Below are 18,987 nucleotides of genomic sequence, written 5' to 3'. Positions count from 1 at the left end.
GATACCAATTAATTAGTCCATATCAGTGCCATTGCACGAAGCAAAAAGTTTGGCTTGATACCGGTGTAAGCCCATCCTATTGTACATTCCACACCATAGACGTCGTTGGAGATCTTCACGACAAATGCCTTCGATGTAATTTTGGGATCCCATATGCATCGAGGATTACAAATTTTTACTAAATCACTGTCGACAATTATTGTCTCCAGACTGAAAACGCCGAGCATACCCAGAAAAACACCGTAAATGAACCACATAATCATCATACGGACAAGTACTCCTCTGGAAGGAGGAAAGAAAACCCTAATAATGAAAAACGAAATGACGTCGGCCACCGTTGTGGAGACCAAAAGTTGAAACTAACTCAACCATGAATTTGTTAACAAAGACATCATCATCTCTAAATAGTTATGTCCTTCGCTGCCAGACAAACCCATCACTATCACTAAGAAAAGATAGCCGAGACTTACCCGACGAAACAGAGAGACTTGTTGAGATTCATGCATGAGAAGACTTGCGACATCCATGGCTGCATAGCCCATAGCCGTAGACAACCCCACACTTCTATTTGTTATCAAAAACTCCATCAAACCTAAAAGCCTATCTCCTACGTCGCCATACGAGACCATTTTTGTCCAGAGCCATTGTACCCTCTATCTCCGAAAAATTCAGATTAATCCTACAAAGTCCAGAATAATACGCAACATAACCCTCATACGTATATTGTAAACGTTTCTCCATTCACATAAATTAGTTTTCTAAAATTCTAAAATTAAAGTTGAACTCTTCATCGCGAAGACTTCGATTTGATATATTATTTGTTTAAACGAACTTGACGGTAGCGAATAAGGGTTACATTGCGTATTATTTTGGACTTCGTAGGATTAATCTGCATTTTTCGGAGATGAAGGGTAAAGTTGCAATTATGGGTGAATTGGAGATTTTTTTGCACAAAACCCTTTTAATTATTTCATTTTTTTTGTAAATGGTTTGATTTATTTGTATAATCTAACAAATTTAGTCTTTGACCAAAAGAAAAAAATGTAGTCAAATTTTGGTGAAATAGATTTTTCAACCTTTCTTATTTGAGAAAAGATTCTAGTGAAAATCTCATATTAACATTTTCTTGATAGCTTATCATACATTTAATGTAAACAATATTCTTCCGGAATGACTTTTTTGAGTTTAATTGAAAGTTGTTTACAAAAAAAAAAAAAAAAAAAAAAAAAACAAGATAGCTTATCATACATGTAAATTCAAAGGAAAGCCACATGCATCTATGTCCATGTTTCTAGTAAATCTATTACAACTTTGTAATCATTATTCATTTGTAATTTCAATAGAAGCAAACACGATAATAGTCGTAACCCAGATTCTGGTTCAACATGCATATATTTATCATATGTGGAAAAAATATTGCATTAAAATTTTAAACAAAAGAACTATTTATTTATGTTTGTATACTATTATAATCTCGTTATGTAATTAATCTTTGAGTTCTAAAACTTTTTTTGGTTTTGTCAAATCAAAAGTTTTTTCCAACAGAAGTGAGAGTTAAAGACTACTAACTTACTAAGTAAAAAAAAAAACGGTTTGCAATTCAGAGTAATAAATTCAAATGATGTGATATGCTATATTGTCCAAATTAGACTCAGAACTAAATAAGAGGTTTCATAATAGAGCATGCAAAATAAGGTGAATGAAAAGATTAATAATGAATTTCGATTTCTTCAGTTAATGGATTTGATATTGATATAAAATTTTTTATATAAATAAATGCTCAAAATTATTACTATGATTATAGTATATAAGGAACGTGAAAAATGTTTGTTTAACTAACTTAGTCTATGTGAATTATGAGATAGTTATGTCTCAAAACACTAGCAGCAAGTCTGTTGCAAATCTAAAACTTGTCGCAGATCTCCAACCACTGACAGTCTGCCACCAAGACGAAAACAAAAACCTAAGAAGGAATAAGGAAGACATGATAGATGCCGACGCCGTGGGAGCTCTCGCATCGGCCAAAAGCTTGACGATGACAATGTATGGCGAGAGCTTTCTCGAGAAGAAAAAATTGTCATAATCAAAGTCGATCGGCCACGTTCTTCTCATAATATAATATTTTTAGCGTTAATTCACTTAGAAGCACGATGCAAGAAGCTTAAATATTTTCCTCATACATGCTCGCATTGTATTCTAAGTTGCATGGAAACTTTGTCTATGGTCAGTTTCCGGTTTTTGAAATCGTATTAAAATCAGAATTTCCCAAAAATGAGGTGGATGCGCGATTCGTAAGAAATTTATTTTAGAAACACGACGAGATTTTTCTAATTATGATTTAGAAACACGACATATGGGCGATTGGTAACGACTATAAGTTTTGCTTTTAGAAGCTTTGACTTTAAAAATTTGAGTTTCAGAGAATTTGGCTGTAAAGATTTTGGCTAAAGAAACTTTGGCTGTTAAAGTCTGATTGGTAGCACAAAACTGTAGAAGCTGTGACTGTTATTTATTATTACTAGATGTATCTTAATATCTTTATATAATAAATTTGTAATGAAAATTAACATTTAAAAGTCGTTTTACACATGTTTTGTAAAAGTCTTCATAAACTCGGACATAACATTGTGAACTCGCACCCGCCTCAATCCATCACTGACTAGGTACGTAGGCAAGGAACTTCCTCTCAACACTTTGAACTCAACCAATGGATCATTTCATGCTTGGAACCATGATCTCTCATTATTGCTCCAAATGATAAATTTAAGGATATGTATGTTGCTTCAAGTCTGGAAGTTGTCGACTATCCCGAAAATCAAACACTTCATGTGGACAGTTTTGTACATAAGATAAGAATGTATTGAACCGATTCTTTCTAATGAAGTCTCTGGCTTTGGCAACCTCTACACGGCTTATTACTATGGTAATGAGGATTGATCCGGGTTGTCCTCGCTGCAGTAATGGAGAAGAAATTATTAACCATGCTCTATTTGCCTGCCCATTTAAGAACACGGTTTGGCTGCTTTATCACCTCCAACCAACTTTCGTCTGATGATGTTGAAGAAAATATAATTAATATTCTTGAAATCTATAATACTCAAGACATTCCAGACACACGAATCTTTTACCTCTATGGCTCTTTTGGCGAATTTGGAAAGCATGAAACAATTTCATTTCAGTAAAATCTGAGAAAGATCATCAAAGATCGTTCTAAAAGCACAAGCAGAAGTAAGGGATTGGATTGATAATGTTGTAACTTGCGGCCTTTTTGAATATACAAGCAAGAAAAACTGCAACTCAGGAACCAACATGGTCAATACCATCTCTACCGTTTATTAAGTGTAATATTGAAGCGTGTTTCGATACAAATACATCTCAGGCCACAAGTGGATAGATTGGATTATTCGTGATCATACCCTTTCATGGGGTTCGACTAAGTTGGAACATGCTTCTTCCCCACTAGGAGCTGAGACAAAAGCATGCACTATGTACTGGCTATGCAACAAGTTTGGGTTCGGGGATTCAAATATGTTAGTTTTGAAGAAGACTGTAAGGTTCTAATCGACATCATCAACTGATCAATGAAGCGCTGCAAAATATCGAATATACTTTTGAATATTTATTTAAGGAACTCCCAAGTTTTCATCTACGTAATTTTGCTATATTAAGCGAATATGCAATAATGCTGCACATAATCTAGCTAACTTTGGTTATAATATTTCTTGTTTTTATTCTGCTTCCGTAGATCAACCGATGTGGCTAAAACAACAACTTTGTACTGATTTGATTAGCTCAATCTACTTCTGGTTTGACGGAAAAAAAAATCTTTATAAACTCTGCTTTTAGCAATACAAATAAAGAAAAATAATTGATTTTTTTTTTAAAAAAATCTTTATATACTTGGTATGTATTTGGCTGACTGAGTAAAGAATGTATAAGCTTTGCATTTGTGTTTCCTTTGTAAATGTCTCTTTATGTACTCAATACTCATATATAACAACCAAATCTTAATCTCTCTAATGAAAACTAAAAATATTATATTACGAATTGAGATACCATTACAAATCACTTTAATAAGTAAGACCCCTAGAACCATGGGATCAAAAAATCGTAAGCCTCCATTAACGGTCATCGAGCATTTTCATTCGTGTATTTTCCTTGTTTCAAGTTTTCTTAAAACGTTTGTTTCATGAATGATCTAGACTAAAGGGATGTTTTTCATGAGTTTAACTGTTTAAGAATGAGTTTGAGAATCAGAGGCCTAGTTTTGTTTATTCAGATGTCTCCTCTTTTCCAAAGACAGAATCATGTGTGAATAAAAGTGACTTTTGATAGTCTCACTAGTGATGCCAAGTCACGTGAAGTGGTCGTGCTAGACCTTACTTTCAGCTGCCTCCATGGCCGGCTCGAGTCCAAAAATAGTCTTTTTAGACTACGTCATCTCCGTGATCTGAACCTCGCTTACAACAGTTTCACTGCTTCTCCGATCCAATCCTAGCGGAGCTTGATAAACTCATGGGGCTAGAAAGACTCAACCTCTTCACTTTTGGGCCAAATTCCAACCAAGAGTCTTCAGCTAACCTTCTAAACTTACGGACGGACGGATGACTACTTTGGTTTTTCAGTTTTAGGGACCACTAGTTGATATAATACATGAACACAACGACCTACAACGGATAAGCATTTAAAATATGAGTTAAGAGTTCACAGATAAAAGCAGCTACAACAAAAAATACAAAAAAGAAACATCAGAAATGAATTACTATATATGAACACGATGTCCTACAACGGATATAAAAGTCGAATCATTTCAGTAATCTTGATTTGAGACTTTACGATGCCATACACTGTAATGTATGATGTTTTCTGGTGATGAAGATACTTCGGACCAACAATTAGAGTGAGTAAAGATGCATGAACATCCTCGAAACTAATCTTCATTAATCATGTGGTGTATATCGAATCAAACAACAATGAAAGAAGAAAACAATTGTAGTATTTCTTGATCACTAGTGGTCAAGGAATAATACATTTTTTTCTTGTTTCTTGATTCGATATCCCCCATATGATCAACGAGGATGTTCATGTAACTTGACACTTTACTCACTATATATTCTTGGTTCCCAAGAATCTTCCTCACCGGGAAACATCACAAATTACCGCATATGCCATCGAAAGGTTTCAGAACAAGATAACACAAATAATTCGACTTATGCATTGGTCACTATAACAAAGAACTACTCCTCTTAGTTTTCATCATCATCAGCTTCGACGTAGGTACATGTACCTAGAAATAATAAGGGGTTAATATGTCATTCTCAAGAGTTTGGAAGCTCACTTTCTGAGATTCCTCTCCTTCGATTCAAACATCGTAATTTTACGTCTCATCCCATAGACGAGATGATAGGAGAAGTCCTTTACTCCTAGAGTTGGGTGTGCTATATAGTTCATAGTGACATAGAATTCCATGTGGCTCCTTGAAACACTAAACGTCAACCAATGGACCATCTTCAGATTCGTGAATGACTAAAATCTCTTTACTGATGCTTACTCATGCGTCACCATAATGACGTATACGACACATGAAACCTGAGTTTTATGATATACTTAGGGTTTTTGGAATTTTTATAAAACATGAGTTTTATGATATTTTTTGGGTTTTTATTTTATTTTGTATAAAAACATGAGTTTTAGGATATTTTTAGGGTTTTTGATTTTGTATAAAACATGAGTTTTAGGATATTTTTAGGGTTTTGGAATTTTGTATAAAAATGCCGTTAAGGCTTACATTTGTAATTAGTTTTAGATTTAGTTATTTTTATGTATTGATTAAAACAGTTACGTTGAGATTGTTCTCCTATGTGAATCACTAATGAATTTAACATTTAAAAGACATGAATTTTTATATAATCAATAAAAAGGCTCTCTTTTTTAGTTGTCAACAACTTTATTAGATTAGCTTATACAAGCCAATTCTGGAGGATATTGTTTTCATAGGTAATTAGATGCGGTTGGGTACGAACATTTCGTGCCAAATTATCCGCTTTTGAATTTGCAATAAAAAGTCTCATATAAAAAGAAAAACAAAACAATACAGAAAAGTCTCTTATCTATCCAACTTCTAATTAAAAGTCCCAAGTCAACAAGAAAAACAAAACAAAATAAGACATACCGTTTTTTTTTTTTTTTTTTTTTTTGATAAACCCTATCGGCTTATAAACACATGAAACAAAATAAGACATACCGTTGGCACAATGTATAACTTCTGTCACTTTTTCCCGACATAGCTCGTAGTTTATGTCCACTTTGATCCCAGATCTACAGAGTAATTAACAACATCACAGATCTACAGAGTAATTAACAACATCTTTTCGAGAATTAAGAAAACATATAAAACAAGAATAAAAATCTAACCGATTATATTGAAATCTGTATCGTTACCCTTATCTTGTCAACAATGTAATCCATTGGAGAATTCGTATAGTTTTTGTTTGCTTGCTTGGTCTAACAACTGAATCAATAAAGGTTAATGGTTTAGGACAAGTACATCAAATACAATTTCAATCTATAAGTATCAGATTCTAGAACTGGATTGATTATAACTTAAATATTAAGAGGATAACAAGGCACGTGAATGTACTACCTCTTCTCCTCTCAACTTGTATAGTATAGAAGATTCAACACCCTGTAATCAAAGGACTTCAAATGAATTGCTCTCATCACATATTCGAGACAAATCTATATGAACCAATGTATAGCAAAAAACCAAACAGTTACCTTGTTTTTGATTGAAATAGCATGACAACGCTTTCTTTCTAACGCCTAATACTTTTCACCTTACTTAAACTCTTGTTGTATTCTAATCCCATGCAACAAATTAACAACGATCTGTGTACATGTTTGTCCCTTCCCGAATTCAACAGTAAGAAAATAAAAAAAGTATAGCAAGAAATTACCTTTGTGTCAAAAGGCCCTCACGTTCAAGCAGATCTCCAAGTGGCTTCAACGGGTTAGTGTCAAAAGAAACTCGTGATTCAGCTAACAATATAAAACAAAAAAAAAGGATTAATAATCAACCAAATCGAATTTGTACTGTGAATTTCGCTAAACATATTGACAGTTTGAACCATTGGAAATTCTTTTAGCTTTTGTTTGCTTGCTTGGTCTAGATCTGACAAATAAATCAATAAAAGTTAAATGGTTTGAGACAAGTATATAAGATATTTGATCGAAAATTTTAACAGTGTCTTGCCTGAATTGATTCCTTCTTCTCGTACATGTGCTAGTAAAATGAGATCTTCATTACCACCATTCTCGCCTTCGGATCTGCTTCATCGATCTTCAACAATGAGTCAGAGAAGTTTAGGCGGCTACGTTCGTGTCTTTCCAGGATGACTATAGAACCTGATATGTTTTGCTATATATATATATATATGTACACTGAAGAAAAGGTGTCCAAAACCCTAATTACCTTTTTTTTTTAGTGTGTCATCCATGTTAGGTGTCACAACATCTTTGGACAACAAAATTTCTTACCATTTTCATTTACTCAATATATCTTATCCTAAACTCTCTCTATAAAATAGATAAATAATATGTAATTTTATCAATTTTCTAAATGATTTTATTTTCAAAATATTTTCTTACAACAAACTATTTGAAAAAGTATGAATTCTATCGTCAAAAAAAGATTTAATTGTGAATTAGAGTAATAAATTATGTAGTTGTGAAAAACAGTGAAAATGTAATAATGGCCTGAATATTAAACTGTGTGAATACATTACTATACAAATATATCTATATCGTAAGACACAACTTTTTACTATTAAATATATGCAAATATGAAAAAATTATGAATTAAAATATTAATATATCTATATATATAACTATATATATATATATATATATATATATACACGTATGTATCATTTTGGTTTAGGATTTATAAGTATCTTTTTATCCCGTCATTGATTGGCGCTTTCTTCTTTATCGAAATTTACCACTTTATATTTACTATCTTTTGATTGATTACACTCAAACGGAAGACATAATGATAAAATTTATATAATCACAAGTACTATAAAAATGATAAGATCTCTCACCCTCAAACAATAACAAAAATTTAAGATAACAAAAAATAAAATAATAAGATAAGTGAAAAATCTATCTAGAAGCTATCTTATATTTTATATGCAAAATAAAATATAGTTTAATATATATTTTATATTAGTTATCAAAAATATATATCTTTTAAAAATTACATGATCTAACATTCTACTATAGTTGGATTTTTTTAATATTAGGTTTAGTATTCGTCACAAGATTCTAGCACATCTAACATCAATACATACTAGATTAATTTTCACCCTATCATTGTCACATTAAAAATAGGTTAATGTGATTATGTTGGTTCAATGTTGATATTGATTTTCATGGTAAGCTATCTATTGGATTTCATGAAGTCGACTAGATGTATCTTAGTATCCTTTTATACATGTTTTGTAAAAGTCTTTATAAACTCGGACATAACTTTTTGAACTCGCACCTGCCTCAATCCATCACTGACTCGGTACGAAGGCAAGGAACTTCCTCTCAACACTTTGATCTCAACCAATGGATCATATCACGCTTCGAACCATGATCTCTCATTATATTTCTCCAAATGATCATTTTAGGGAAATGTATGTTGCTTCAAGTCTGGCAGTTGTCGACTATCCCGAAAATCAAACACTTCCTGTAGACAGTTTTGTACATAAGAATGTATTGAACCGATTCTTTTTAATGAAGTCTCTGGCTTTGACAACCTCTACACAGCTTATTACTATGTTTAATACAAAAACATCTCAGGCCACAACTGGATGGATTGGATTATACGTGATCATACCCTTTCATGGGGTTTGACTAAGTTGGAACATGCTTCTTCCCAGGGGCGGACCCACATAGTAAATAGGGGGGGTCAGTTGCACCGGATAAAATCATGAAATTCTTTAGTGATCCTTAACAAAATTATTGAATACCCCCTAAAACTTTTTGTTTGCACCGGTTAAAATTTTTTGTCCTTTGGTTTCTTGTTTTTTAATGGCAATTAACTTAATGCTTAGAGAGAGAAATGCTCATATTCATTTATATCTAAGATTAATTTCGACATAACTTCTGTTGAGATTAATGACACAAAAAATTCCGATTATATATAAAAATAATCAATTAACAACTATCTATATTAAATACTCCATGAAGAATTATTTCTTCACCTCATTCATAAATATATTTAGTTTTACCTTTTTATAATTTAGGTTATTGTTGTCAATTGTTTTAAATAACCTATCGTTTTAACCGTATTAAAATTTGTATCCAAAATTTTCTTTAAACTTTTTAAATAATATTGAAAATACAACAGCTTTGGCAAAACTCGATATAGGATGCAATTATATATTGTTTAACCTAGAGGAAGCAATGTTTAGAAACACGAGGTGAAAATATTTTTTAGCTAACTTTTGCTGAAAAAAATTAAAAAAGTAAAAAAAAAATATAGAAAAAATAATAAAGCTTCTATAAATTTTACTTTTCTTTCATCTATTTTCTACTTTTTTTAAAACTTTATCAATTACACTCATAATATATTTTTGAAATATTTATATATTTATTTTATTTAATAAATATTATATATATATATATATATATATATAATATTTTGTGGGTCCGCTACTGCTTCTTCCCTACTAGGAGCTAAGACAAAAGCATGCATTATATACTGGCTATGCAAAAAGTTTGGGTTCGGGGATTCAAATATGTTATTTTTGAAGGAGACTGTACGGTTCTAATCGACATCATTAACGGATCAATGAAGCGCTGCGAAATATCGAATATACTTTTGGATAATCATTTAAGGAACTCCAAGTTTTCATCTACGTGATTTTGCTATATTAAGCGAATATGCAATAATATTGCACATAATCTAGCTAAGTTTGGTTGTAATATTTCTTGTTTTTATTCTGCTTCTGTAGATCAGCCGATGTGGCTAAAACAACAACTTTGTACTGATTTGATTAGCTCAATCTAATTCTGGTTTGACGAAATGAAAAAAATCTTTATAAACTTTGCTTTTAGCAATACAAATAAAGAAAAATAATATATTTTTTAAAAAAAAATCTTTATATATTTGGTATGTATTTGGCGGACTGAGTAAAGACTGTATAAGCTTGCATTTGTGCTTCCTATATAAGTGTCTTAATATTAATCTCTCTAATGAAAACGAAAAATATTATATTACGAATTGAGATACCATTACAAATCACTATAATAAGTAAGACCTTAGAACTATGGGATCAAAAAATCGTAAGCCTCCATTAACGGTCATCAATCATTTTCATCTTTTCTTGTTTGTGGTACTAAATATACAAGGAGTGATCAAAAATATTGAGATCATTCTAAAACTCAACTTTGATCTATGAATATATATGCCTTTAACCCATCAACTACAAAACTCATGCAAGGTAAAAAACAAATTCGTTATCTGTGGATGGATTGATAAAAACGCCTCTCAAGGAGTGAAATGTTCCATCCACAAAATGAAGGGAAGAAAGAAATGGGATCTCTCCATCATAGAAGCTAGTTTGTCCTTCTTTTTAACGGCTCTCCACCACCACATCCAACTGCTTCTCGAACGAAATGTTGTCGTTAGGCATATATATTATGTGCTGTTATAGGAGCTTTAGCCTTTGAGTCTGGACATTGAGTTTTCAGGATAAATATTTGTTCTCCTCCTATGACAAAGAAACACACAAAAAATAGAATGAATTCACAAATATATTCAGCATTGACCAGAGTTCTAAATGGCTAATTAATTAAAATTGACAGATGTTATACTAACTAATAAAAATTATTATATCAACAAAAAACAAGACAAAAGAAGTCGTACCGTTCACACAATGCATCACTTCTGTTACCTTTTCCCAACCAAGCTAGTAGGTTCGTGTCTACTTTCATCACACAGCTCTGCAGAGTAATTAAAAACATTTCTTTTAAGAAAAATAATATAGATGAAACAGGAACAAAAGTTAATGGATCAAATCGAATTCTGCATCGTTTGGCTAACCATATCAACATCGTAATCCATTGGTTCTAACAACGAAATCAATAAAAGTTAAATAGTTTTGGACAACTATATCTGATATAAATCTTTATTTAAAAAAATTAAGAAAAACAAAACAAAATGAATGTAGAAGATTCAACACCCAGTAATCAAAGGACTTCAAATGAATTGCTCTCATCACATCTTCGAGAAAAATTTATAAAGATACGGAGGAAACCATATTGATATGAGCCTCAGCCCTAGCTACTGATCTTGTATAATAAGCCGTGATTAGAACTCAAGAACAGAGAAGATTTAAGCTAAGCTCCCTTTAACCCAAGCCTCTTTCTTAGAGAATTAGGTTAATGTTGGAAGTTGAATATTATTGATGTTTAGAGACCTATTTATAGATCTCTTTACAACCGACTAAACTCACCAAAGAAAAGTAAAAATACCAAAACTAAGTTCACATAAGAAAAGGAAACATATGACTTTTACTTAAGAAGCTTTTGAAGACTTCTTCTTTCTTCTTTGATACGTGATACCATATCTCGTATCATTACTCCCCTCCTCGACTAGGAGCTTGTCCTCAAGCTCTAATTCTGGATATGCCTCAAGAAGTTTCTCGGCATCTTCCCATGTAGAGTCATCTTCTGCATCATCAGTCCACTTTGTTAGTATCTGTCGCAGTCCTCCCCGTGTTCATGCTCGTAGTAGTTTAATTGGCCTTGCTGGTACAGAGCGACCTTGTAAAACTGGTGGCAATGTGGGACTGCTAGTTGGTAGTGGCCCTTTGTGACCCTTAAGACGTGACACATGAAACACATCATGTATCTTTGAACCTTCTGGTAGCTGGAGCCTGTACGAAACAGAGCCTATGCGAGCAGTCACTTCAAATGGACCGTAGAATTTAGGAGAGAGTTTTGTATAGGCCCTTTGCGTCACTGTGAGTTGGCGATACGGCTGAAGCTTGACCCAAACCCAATCACCTGTATTGAACTCCAATTGACGATGATTGTTATCATAGGCTGATTTCAGGGCCGGTCCTGAAATTTTGGGGGCCTAAAAAAAGTTTAAGGATTTTATAGTAGTTTCTAAAATTGGGGGCCTTTTTATAAAAATAAAATAAATTTGGGGGCCTATTTTATAAAGAAAAAATGTGTAGAATTTTGGGTGCCCAAAACAATTGTTTCACCCTGCTGTGTTCAGGGACGGCCCTGGCTGATTTCATCCTCAGTTGGGCTTCCAGCAGACGTTCTCGAGCTATGGCGATAAACTCGTCACGTTCCTCCATTTGTATGTCTACCGCCTCTACTTTTGAGCTGCCAGAGACGTAATCCAAGAGGCGAGGAGGTTCCCTGCCATATACCATTCGAAATGGCATTGTCTTAAGACTTGTGTGGAATGAAGTATTGTAGCAATACTCCACCCAAGGAAGCCAATCAAGCCATTTTCTAGGAGCATCACCTGTGAGACATCGCAAGTACATCTCCAACGTTCTGTTCACAACTTCTGTTTGTCCATCCGACTGAGGTCTATATGCTGTTGTAAAACACAGATTCGTTCCCATCAAACCAAATAACTCTCGCCAAAAAATACTACGGAACACTTTATCTCTATCGGTGACAATGGTCTTCGGAATCCCATGTAAACGGACAATGTCTTTGAAAAACGCTTGTGCTACAGAACGTGCCGTGTATGGGTGACTCAAGGCGATGAAGTGTGCATATTTAGAAAAGCGGTCCACGACCACCAAAACCACCGTTTTACCAGAAACCTGAGGCAACGCCTCGACGAAATCCATGGATATATCAGACCAAATCTGTGTTGGAACAGGGAGCTGTTGGAGCAATCCTGCAGGTTGCAAGGTTTCCCACTTGTTTTGTTGACAAACCTGGCAATTGCTTACGAACTCCTTAATCGTTTTTTTCAGCCTTTCCAATAAAAATCTCGTCGTACGCGGTCCATCGTCTTTTGTACCCCTTCATGGCCGAAATTGTGGAAACTTGACACCACTTCTTGTATCAAAGGGGACTCTGTTGATATGTAAGCTCGGTCCTTATGAAATATCAGGCCATTGTGTGCTTTCCAAATGTCAGCCATTTCACCACGAATAATTTGATCTCGGAGAGCTGCAAGGGTTACGTCATGGTTCGTTTCCTCTCGTAATTTGGCTAAGATCCCTTTATTGGACACAGTAAGAGCTGATAAGGAAGACTGGTAGTCTTCCTCGTTTTCTTCTCGCCTTGACAAGGCATCAGCCACTTTGTTTGTCGTACCAGAACGATACTCAACGCCAAAATCAAAACCCAACAATTTACTCACCCAATGTATCTGTGGAGAAGTTGAAAGACGTTGTTCTAGTAGATACTTGAGGCTGTAATGGTCGGTGCGAACTGTAAATCGCCGTCCCCACAAGTATGGTCTCCAATGTATTACCGCCTTAGCTAACCCGATGAGGTCTCTTTCGTAAGCGACAAGTTTTAAATGCCGAACAACCCCGAGGCGAGCAACAGGTTAAACTCCATTCTGATTAGTTTATGGGATGGAAGCCGTAGTCCCAGCCGAGCTGAATGTTCCAGGATTGTGCCGGAGCGAAGCTCCACTTAACGAGGAATCGAATTCTAAATTATTAGAAGATGTTCTCGATACAATCGATGAAAGGCGAGACCAATCCCTTATTCGACTTCAGAATTATCAACAGTTGACCGCTCGATACTATAACTCAAAGTTGAAAAACAGACCTTTAAATGTAGGAGACTTTGTTTTAAGGCGAGTGTTCGATAACACAAAAGAAGAAGGCGCTGGAAAACTCGGTATTAACTAGGAAGGCCCTTATCAAATCACTGAAAAAATCCGAAACGGTGTATACCGTTTACAAGACCTTGACGGAAACCCCGTTCAAAGGACTTGGAACATAATCAACTTGAAAAAGTTCTATTGCTAAAAGCAAACACTTTCGAACTACGATTTGGCTTGATCCTATTTTGGGTACGTAGGCAGCTCGTTAAAGACGAGTCCAACTATAATATAAAAATAAAAATATTATTTCAAATTATGGAATCTTATTTTGGGCTTAATATAGAATACATTGCAAACAATGTATAAATAAATATTTCTAGCTAAACTCAGATTTAGAAGGGTCTTGAATTACGGAATAACTCTGCTCCTTGACCAGCGAGGTCAACGATGCTCATAATGCAGCCTGGCATGTTTCCGTACTCTTGAAGTCCCAGTTCGATCCAATCGGAAGGATGGGCTTCGAGGCAATGAAGCTCGCGAGAAATGTCAAGGCAACGCTTCCCTAGTTCCCTTTTCTTCTTCCCAATCTCCTTTTTCTCGTCCTCGAGCTCGTCATGCCGAGTGATAAGCTGAAGAAAATAAAACGCTACGTTTAGCAATAACAAAAAGAAGTTAAATCACTAGGATGGAAAATACCTTGTTGATAAACTCCTCGGCTTTGACACGATCTTGGGCTGACAATCTCTCTATTAATACGATCGGAACCTGAATGTTGGTTCCCTTCCTCAAATATTCGTGACCCTTCCGGTTTGCCAGTTCTTCCCGTTTTTGTAAGCTTGATGTCTGGTGCTCCCGGAAGATCGTCACTTACCAATCTGGATGAGTCAGAAGTTTTCTCTGACGAATTTCCCTCTTCAGACATTTTTGTAGAATTGTTGTTGAAATTCAATGAAAAACTACACCCACTTTATACTCGAAAATTTATTCGATTACATTTAAGAGGATTAATTGTCGATTTCCCGAATCTGAAATTACTACTTTCGTGGAAAATGTAATCGAGTTAATTGCTAATTATATTCCCTAGATTAAACGCATTAAATGAGATTTGAATAATCGGCGAATTTAAAGCGAAAGAGGGAATGTAATTAATATCGTTGGGCAACTCGCCCAATAGAATATTACAAAATTAAAAAAAAAAAAGTAAATAATAACTAAGAAGGAGGAGGGTTCGTAGAAGGGACTTCGTCAGATGACGAACCGCTTTCACGCTCGTCGGGCTAGAGGCTCCTTTGGTAGATGTCCCAGTACTTCTTCAGAAACCTCATGTACTCTCGAAGACAGCTGGGAATACGAGCGATAGAGTCAAATCCCCTCCTCTCCCAGTTATGAACATCCGACTCCAAACGTCAGATTTTCCTCTCAGTCCTAGCAATTCTCTCCTCAAGGACACGGCGTTTCCTTCCAATGCATTGCCTTTCGGAGCAAAGGAAAACGTACCTTTCAGTGATCTGCAGAGGAAAAGATGCGTTACGAATCTATCGGATAAAACCTTGAAATAACTTATATCAAGGTCAAACCTGTTCCATGAATTCATGACATTCGATCTTTTCCTCCTTGGACATGGAAGAAAGGAAACAAGGAATAGCTACCCCTTGGGGAGTAAATCCATCCCCTGGTGGAAACAGAGTTTCAGCCGAAGGGAATCGTGGTGGGTTGGAATCAGAAGGTTCGCCTTGGGGAGAAGCCATCGAAAATCTAAAACAAAAAGAGTTGTGAAGTTCCTTATAAAGAAAAACGTCTATTGGAAAATTTCCAAAACCCAACCCTCCTTATATAGAAAAAAATATGTAAGGACACTCACTCGAGTATTTATTGAAAAGAAAGTTGAACGTCAGTCCATTAATTTGACAGTTACTGTCTTTCGATTTTTGCGTGCATGCACAAACAAGACCTACGAAATATAGGTCAATCAAGTATCACTTAACACCTAGTAGGCAAAACTTAATTTCGAGCTCGAAATTCGAAGTCAATCAATAAATGGTATCACACCTTTTTCTTAGAGATAACGAACAGTTCTCACTGGAAATTTCTCTAAATCGAACACATTCGAAGTATTGCAAAGTGTTCTAGTAAGCCGAGCTCTAACCTCGCAACCGAGAGACCGAGGAAAAATTCCAATGTTTTTCCTTTAAAAAAGGCAAGTAGGTCTGATCAGCCTATCTCTCCTATAATCTTAAACCATTTCGGTTAGGAGGACTTTGCAAACCCTCCCGGTAAAATCGATGGTTTCCACCAAAATTAAATATTTCTTCCTAAAGAAATTTTAATTAAACCCCCTTGGGAAATTTATTCAAAATAATAATAAAAGCCCCCTTGGGCAAAGAAAAACTCAAAAGTAATAAAATGGCCCCATGGCCAACAAGGCAAATTTCATGTCTTGAAAATTAAAGGGACAATGCCCCACATAAGGTGAATGCAATCACCATCATTCTTTCATAGGCGAACCGCCTTCTTCTCTTGCTTGACTTGAGACAAGAGCACCCCCGACGTCATCGTCTTGAGTCGCGAGAACCACTTCAGGATTAAGCGAGCTAACGTTTTGAGGAGTTTCGTTCCTCGATTCAACTTCATCTCCCATAAACGAGGAGGTGACAAGTCCCTGATCAGAGGGCCCCTGGGCTCGTCCCGAGGAGATTCTGTCAACGTTGGTTCCGAACTCATTAAAATGAGCGCTAGGAGAACCGGTTAACATCATCTCGTCCAAGGACGAACCAATATTTGGTTCAGTCAGCGGAGGGGAATCAGCAAACTCAGAAGCAAACTGCTGCAAATTCAAATATGGCTGAGGAGCGGTATTTAGCTTAGCTTCAGTCTCAGCTAGCTCGGCACCAACCGTCTCTTTCTCTTCAGCCAAATTGACTTTTCCGTCCTCTATCTCTTCCAGCAAGGGCAGTCTCTAGCTTTTGCTCTGTCTCAATCATGGTCTTCCTTGTCTCCTCGCCGAATCTTTCGAGTCTCTCGATTTCCTCCCGGCAAACCGAGTCGAGTCCAGCTGTCTCCTGCACAAGCCGATTGGAAGATTGCAGTTTCTCAATCTCTCCTTCAGCGGCGGCAACTTTCTTGGAAACTTTGGCAAGTTCCTCTTCGTAAAAGTTGACGATGCCATTCACATCCAGAGTTTCCTAATAAAGGAAAATTCATTTTTTAAAAAAAATGAAATGAATGAATCAAAATCAGTTGTCTAAGGATGCAAGTAGTCAAACCTGGGAAGAATGGAATGAGTGACTGATGTACATCTTCTTAATATCAGGCTTCCACCAATCAAAGGATGGAAGCTTCTTCCCAACACGGGTGTGGAAGCACCTAAAACTATTCCCGATCTTCTCTTTGTCTGGAATAAAGTTAGTTGTGTGAGAATTGAGTTTTCTTCGAAAAGAGAATCTATTAATCTCAAACAATAGTTAAAGGTTACCTGCTTGGGACGAAGCCCTGGCAACCAGTCCTGAGCTCGGAGATGATTGAACCCTAGAAGTATTGTCTCGGGGGCGTCTAGGGGGTAGCATCCCTGAACCCAGCGGTTCCTTCAAAACAGTTCCTGAATCAGGATTTGCATCCTGAGCTTCAGTAGGTTCAGGAATTGGCAGATTCGAAGGAGCGGCTCTGCCCTTCCTTGTGCTCTTGGGACGTCCCTGGGGCAGGGGTTCAAGTTCTTCGCCCTTCCTCTTCTTCATGAGAGAAGAATCACTTGCAAGGCCTTCCTCCTCAACGGTGGCAGCAACCACGTTGTCTGCTGCTGGGATGGAGGGAGAAGCATTGTTCACAGCAACCGCCATTGACTTTGAACCTTCAAGAGATCCATCTTCAACCAGGAGAGTTTTCCGGTAGACTTTATCGTCTCCGGTGGAAGTTGCATTTTTCTTGTCTCTCCCAACTAGAGAAATCTGATCTTTGATCTTCTTGTTTGCTTCTTTGATCTTTCTCCTATCTCGAGCATTCAGACTCGAGAGATCAATCCCAGCAGGAGGAGGGTCGACGGGGTTAGTAAGGCCAATTCTGACAGAAAATCCGGCACCGTGAATCCTTTCCAAAGTAAAGGAATTCCAATTAACTGGCCTCTCCAAGACGGCCTTGTAGAAGTTGAGAAAATCGATGGATGGGACCGGTCGAATTTGGGGACCTGCGAGAAAACAAGGAAATGTTAAAACGCAGTTTGAAAGAACATGGGAAATCTATTCAGTTAAATCCTAGTTTCTACCCAAATTCGATGACCAATGGACTCGAAGGAGTTTAGAGGAATTTTGAATAGAAAAATTATTTATGCGGAAGAAGAACCAAAACTTCCTCCAGGCGTTGTTCTTTAAGGGCAGGCCGTCAATAAGATTCCGATCCGCGATCGGATAAAGGGCATAATACCCAGAAGTTCGGGATTCACGAGCCTGGAAAAGTTCCAAGAGTTCGCAAAGTCCCAGCGAATAGCCAGCCTCCGCCGCAACAGTAAAGGTACATAAAAGATACCGGAGCATGTTGGGCGACATCTGAGAGAAGGCAATTCCCAGATGGTTGAGGTAAGCGAGAAGTATCTCGGGAAGGTGAAAGAATAAGCCGCACCCTTTGAAATAAATTTCATAGGCGCAGCAGTAACCTTCTCGCCCTGACTCAGGAGACTCGAAGGGCTCCGGAACTATCATCTCCACCTCAGGGGGGATGTGACATAGTCTGCGGAGATCATCAAGGGAGTCAACAGTCGATTCACTCTGAGGGTGAAGATCAAACTCGTCTCCAGTATGGATTTGAGGTTCCGATCCTTCACCCATGAGAGCTTCGAGGTCATCAACTTCATACTCACGAAATTCGGGAGAAAGGTTCGACATTTTACAAAAAGGATTTTTACCGAGAGGAAACAATGACTTCTGTGATAAAAATGAAAGTTCTCTAAGTAAAGAAGATAAGATGGAAAAGTAATTTTATCTCTTAGAACCCTAAAGTATGATGGGAAACCGCCTCGAGAGTATTGGGAAGTGGCACAGTTTTCCTCGTGGTATTAATATAAAATTAGGAAATTAATGATGACGGTTGTCAGGGAAATCAAATCATCTGATTATCCGAGATCGGCGTAACAGCGTAAAACATGGAGAAATTCCAGAATGTTAAAGATCTCGAGTCATTAATTACTG

The 18,987-nt window shown here is 36.2% G+C and overlaps 1 protein-coding gene and 1 long non-coding RNA gene across 2 annotated transcripts; both read right to left on the bottom strand.

Annotated features, from left to right (window-relative positions):
• Positions 1-6,249: 6,249 nt before the first annotated feature.
• On the bottom strand, positions 6,250-7,568 carry LOC9319783. Its single transcript, XR_002333535.1, has 3 exons — positions 6,644-7,568; positions 6,415-6,511; positions 6,250-6,318 (listed from the first exon to the last, which is right to left on the bottom strand). It is a non-coding gene; the product is annotated as an uncharacterized LOC9319783 (long non-coding RNA).
• Positions 7,569-16,298: 8,730 nt separating this feature from the next.
• Positions 16,299-18,684, bottom strand: LOC110230104. Its single transcript, XM_021032094.1, has 5 exons — positions 18,246-18,684; positions 17,286-17,990; positions 17,077-17,204; positions 16,852-16,995; positions 16,299-16,748 (listed from the first exon to the last, which is right to left on the bottom strand). The coding sequence occupies exons 1-5, from the start codon at positions 18,682-18,684 to the stop codon at positions 16,299-16,301; spliced, it is 1,866 nt and encodes a 621-aa protein (XP_020887753.1).
• Between the last annotated feature and the right edge of the window lie 303 nt (positions 18,685-18,987).

Source organism: Arabidopsis lyrata (genome assembly GCF_000004255.2).
Source record: "Arabidopsis lyrata subsp. lyrata unplaced genomic scaffold ARALYscaffold_3, whole genome shotgun sequence".
Classification (NCBI taxonomy): Eukaryota; Viridiplantae; Streptophyta; class Magnoliopsida; order Brassicales; family Brassicaceae; genus Arabidopsis; species Arabidopsis lyrata.
This window is presented reverse-complemented; position numbering and strand designations above follow the sequence as displayed.

Coding starts and splice junctions, on each gene's coding strand:
- LOC110230104 (XM_021032094.1), bottom strand. CDS start 18,684: ATGTCGAACCTTTCTCCCGAATTTCGTGAGTATGAAGTTGATGACCTC. Junction 17,991..18,245: donor CTTGGAACTTTTCCAGGCTC/GTGAATCCCGAA, acceptor GTTTTCTCGCAG/GTCCCCAAATTCGACCGGTC. Junction 16,749..16,851: donor AGACAGCTGGACTCGACTCG/GTTTGCCGGGAG, acceptor TTGCTGGAAGAG/ATAGAGGACGGAAAAGTCAA.